The 4508-nt window shown below is 42.5% G+C and overlaps 1 protein-coding gene across 3 annotated transcripts; it reads right to left on the bottom strand.

Moving 5' to 3' along the window:
• Window positions 1-546: 546 nt before the first annotated feature.
• LOC123050932 (myelin transcription factor 1) lies at window positions 547-3392 on the bottom strand. 3 transcript variants are annotated; one of them, XR_006423870.1, is made up of 6 exons: window positions 3058-3392; window positions 2599-2655; window positions 1763-2004; window positions 1443-1571; window positions 1132-1331; window positions 547-955 (listed from the first exon to the last, which is right to left on the bottom strand). XR_006423870.1 is itself a non-coding variant. In XM_044473652.1 (6 exons), the coding sequence occupies exons 1-6, from the start codon at window positions 3281-3283 to the stop codon at window positions 785-787; spliced, it is 885 nt and encodes a 294-aa protein (XP_044329587.1). In that variant the 5' UTR covers window positions 3284-3387; the 3' UTR covers window positions 547-784. The 3 variants fall into 3 exon arrangements, 2 of the variants coding, with proteins under 2 accessions (XP_044329587.1, XP_044329595.1); XM_044473652.1 differs by having other exon boundaries at window positions 1272-1331; window positions 3058-3387; XM_044473660.1 differs by having other exon boundaries at window positions 1272-1331; window positions 1763-1992; window positions 3058-3384.
• Window positions 3393-4508: the final 1116 nt, after the last annotated feature.

Genomic DNA, 4508 nt, shown 5'->3' with positions numbered 1-4508 from the left:
AACCAAGGGTGCACGGTCAAATTCTGAACAAGCTCGAAAGCTATTGACGATACATAGTAGGGACGGCATGTAAACCGAGAAGTCGGTCGCCAGGTCGGCCTAAGGCACAACATGTCGAGGCATAGGCCGAGCAGCCCGGGCCGCTCTTCCCACGTGAAGCATGACTTCCAAAAAATCTATCATCTTTACATACTCCCTCCGTCCCAAAATTCTTGTCTTAGATTTGTCTAAATACGGATGTATCAAGTCATGTTTTAGTATTAGATACATCCATATCTAGACTAATGACCCTAAAGTCTCCTAAGGAGAACTCCAAAGCTCAAAATATATTCCATTCTTCACAAAATTTTGCGCACATTTAAAAGACATAAACATGTTTTCTATAATAAAAAAAAAGAACTAAATTTCATTTTAGTTCTGTTTTCTGAATTTACTATTCAACCATGAGCTGAATGCCTTCCCCCCAACAAATAACTGCAACACAAAGACCAAAAGCAGGCATGAAGAACCAAAGCAGACACAAAAATTGTGAGAAGGATACGAGGGTGAAACTTCAACCGTGTCAAACCCTACAAATTACTGGGAGTAGCAAACTTATAACAAGTTGCATGCACGATTAAATGTCCACTTTCTAGTTGTCGTCTTTCCTTTCAATTTAATCTCTCAGCTTTCATGAACTACACTTAAAGAAGCAAACCAGAAACAGTAAAACCGCAGAAAGCTCCTAAAAATTACAACAATATAGGAAGAAATGACACGCAAGAAATATTTCTGCAGCACCGACTTATTTTTCAGTCTTGCGCCTTTTCTTAGCAGCAGTTTCAAGATTCGGCATTTTCTTAGCAGCAGTTTCAACATTCGGCATTTTCTTATCAGCAGTTCCATTGTTCGGCCTTGCACCTTCCTTTCCAGAGCTGTGTCTCTGATCTTTGTCCTTGAGACGATTCTGCGACCTCTGTAAGAAACAACCAGTGCAAAGAATATCAGGATACTGGGTGCAAAAGCACCAAGCAACTTCAAGAACTAAGACGAATACAGGACAAACAAAATTGGACTATCGTGGTTTCTTAAAAAAATGAATATCAGATTTATCCATTCACCAAAAAAATCGAATTATTCTGTATCCATCACCTTACTGTAACCTCCATGATGACATGCTGCTGGAGATCATTTCAGCGCAGTCCAGTCTGCCTTTTAATATGGCGCCTAAAAGCCTTCGATGTGTATTGTGCCTAGATGCTAATACAACTATGGAGGATGTGATCCCATACCTTCTGTCTTCTCCGATTTTGTCGCTGCCTGCCTGAATCCTTCTTGGGCTTTTGTACTTGCTGAACATTTAGCAGGTATAAACAGATTAAATTCCATATGAAATACAAATCCAGATTTAGAAAACATTTCTGTCGCACGAAATCAGTAATTTCAACAACCAGTGCCAACACCTGAGCAAGAGCTATAGTTCGGGCATGTCGTTCAGCATGTGTCTCTGCCTCTTCCTCCAGCTCACCATCACTGTTGAGCACCATCTTAAGCCTACCTTCTCCCAGTAGTTTCTTTGATCGAGCATGTCTCTAAAATAGACAAAATAAAATGAAGAAATGTGGCAACAGTAGCATTCACAAGTGACAGCAAGTAACTCTTATCAATTTTCAACAAAGAGATGTAACTCCTGTCATTGTCTTATATGTACAACAGCAAGCCTTCTTCAGTTGACGTCTAACAGGTGGGAAACATTATAGTAGCTTTCTTCTGAATTACATACCTTTGATTCAAGATGTACCCTGACCATCTCCTCACTTAAGCACATGATTCTGGGACAAAGCTTGCACTTATACACAGATTTGCACTTCAGAATGTAGTTATTGAAATCGACCTCAACAGTGTCATCCTTGTTAACAGCACCTTCGGCAGAATCAGCATCACCACTTGATGCTTTCTTAGCAGGCAACCTGATTGCTTGGTATTGTTCATACACCAGACTGCTGTTCTCATCTGAAAGTAAACCTGTAGTTAGTCGGTAAAGTTGCTTGCAGAGAGTTCGGTCATGTGATAAATTACTCAATAAAGCGACTTATGCTCATATTGAAACATTACATGGTATGTTTAGGTAATGATACTTAACATTCTGGTTGTCTAACTCTATGTTCAATCCTCCAATACCCCACCACAGTATACTGAGATCAAATTCCACACCCTGCGGTCATTGACTAGTAAACTTAGATCCCATTGGTAACATCCTAAGGTAACACAGAGCAGTTCTTAGTTGCCAAACAATAAGGTGAAGGCGGTATAGGAAGACAATTGCACTTCTCTTAGCATGAATGTAGTCCTGTGAGATGACATTAAAAGGCTAGTGTTCCTATGTACGAAAAATACAAACAAAAGGTCCCTCAAGCCTCAATGACACTAAACAAGCCGGTGAAACATCTGGAAAGGCAAGAAAAAGGTATGTAATCACAGACAGTATTAGCCACTTCACTACAAGAGAGAGCGTAATTTAGCCCAAATGACAGCTTTCTTTGAACCTCCTTTCCATTAAAAAATGCAATCTCTCCTAATCCAAATTGAAGGGGGCATGGAAGCGAGAACAAAGAATACCTGCACAAGGACTATCAACATGATGTCCAGAGCTGTCCTCACTTTGGTATCCTGAACCTGATAGACAGGAGCAACCAATGAGAAAAAGAGCACATTACAATATCTACACATTAATGTATTATAGTGATTCGTGGACCATCAAAACCAACAACATGCAGCAGATATACCATGCAAGAATATTAAATAAATACCGAGGCTTTGGCAGGACAGAGCAAATTAACAAGAGCAAATGATGATTACTCTACTCCGATGGTTTTAATATGACATCACCCTCTAAGAGTTGCATACTCAGTATATGAAGCAATAGTACAGGTCGAATATATCCATGGAATCAAAGTGAGCATATTCACTAGTACAAACAAATCGGCTACGCATGACGCATGACACATGGAGAATGACCTGAACAGCGCATGTAAATGGCACCAATAATATAGATAGTGGTAACAAAGAACAGCTCACCCTCATCTTCGGCCTGCTCATCTACTTCCTTTTCCTGTTCTTCCCCCGACTCCACCTCCGCTTCTTCATCATCATCTTCTTCTTCTTTTTCTTGCTCCCCTTCTACTTCCTCCTCCGAGACCTCTTCTTCCGCGGGGTCGCGGTCCGAATCAGAACCCGAAGAGGAGGAGGACGAGGAGGCGCTATTGTCGCCGTGGTCTTGCCTGAAGTAGCGCCTCTTGATCATCTCGCCCGATTCCGCCGCCGCCGCCGCCTGTTCTGTCGGGTGAGGTGGTTTTGGGGGTTATGCTGGACGAAGCAGAAGACAGCGTAGGAGGAGGCAGGGCTGTGTAGGCGCGCAGAGAAGCCCAGGCCGTTCGATCTAGGTCATACCCCAGTTCCTTTTTTTTTTTTTTGAGGGATCCAGTTCCTCTTCTTTTTATTCCGTGCGTTGGGGCTCAACAGCTCGCCCGCTGGACCGCCTTTCCTTTTGCCCGTTGGGTTTTCTTTCCGGTTTTCCTTTTGAGGGCTGGTTTTCTTTGCGGTTTGGTTTTTTTAGACAACCTCACGAAGTTTTTATTAATTTGTCACAATATTTACAGGGATGGATGAAAGTTCTTCAGGGTTTCCCAACCACACATGGCAGCCACCCCCGAGAGATAAAGCATGCTTCGCTAAGTTGTGAGTTTCAAAATTTGAGCTCCTAAATTTATGGCTAAATTTACAAAAAAAAACAAAATCTGACGAGTGGCGTATTATTTCATGTATGATAGCTCCATAGGCAGATAAGTTTTTCTTTTTCAAGTCGTTCACCACCACTTTGCAATCAGAGGCAACATGAATCCGCCGCTGATAAAGATCATCTGATAGTGCCAAGGCCTCTCTGGTTGCAATTGCTTCGAGAGTCTGTGGATCTGTGATATACCTGAAGACAAGCACCGATGCTCCCAAGAAAATCCCTTCAGAGCTTCTGCAGATCACCCCGACCGCACCACACTCGGCGTGTCTCGCGGCTGCAGCATCCATATTTATCTTCACACAACCCGTTTGTGGTGTCATCCACTAGTTCGGTCTACACATTACAGCGCCAACATGTTTTATAGCTTTTGTTGTTGACAACCTAAAGCTCGGCAAGATAGTTTGTTATGAAACCGTGGACAGAATGATGTGATTGATAAATGCCTTTATAGATGGCTTTTCTTCGAGCTTCCCAGATCGCCCAAATGGTAACAATCAGGCGTATAAAGGCTTCACTCTCCAAATTTGCATGCAGTGCAAAAATCCAAACCTTTGAACTGTCCTCCTGCCTATCCAGGAGATGATGTACTAGCTCCTCAGGTGCTAAGGCCCATACACTGCTAGACATCGGGCACGTAAGCAATACATGCCTCCAAGTATCCATAGCCCCACACACATGACATGTATCCTCAGTAGCTATGTTTCGATGCCTCAAAAGTTCACTGGTGGGCATA

This window comes from Triticum aestivum, chromosome 1A (assembly GCF_018294505.1).
Source record: "Triticum aestivum cultivar Chinese Spring chromosome 1A, IWGSC CS RefSeq v2.1, whole genome shotgun sequence".
Lineage (NCBI taxonomy): Eukaryota > Viridiplantae > Streptophyta > Magnoliopsida > Poales > Poaceae > Triticum > Triticum aestivum.
This window is presented reverse-complemented; position numbering and strand designations above follow the sequence as displayed.

Coding starts and splice junctions, on each gene's coding strand:
- LOC123050932 (XM_044473652.1), bottom strand. CDS start 3,283: ATGATCAAGAGGCGCTACTTCAGGCAAGACCACGGCGACAATAGCGCC. Junction 2,005..2,598: donor TGTTGATAGTCCTTGTGCAG/GTATTCTTTGTT, acceptor GACTAACTACAG/GTTTACTTTCAGATGAGAAC. Junction 1,332..1,442: donor GAACTATAGCTCTTGCTCAG/GTGTTGGCACTG, acceptor CTAAATGTTCAG/CAAGTACAAAAGCCCAAGAA.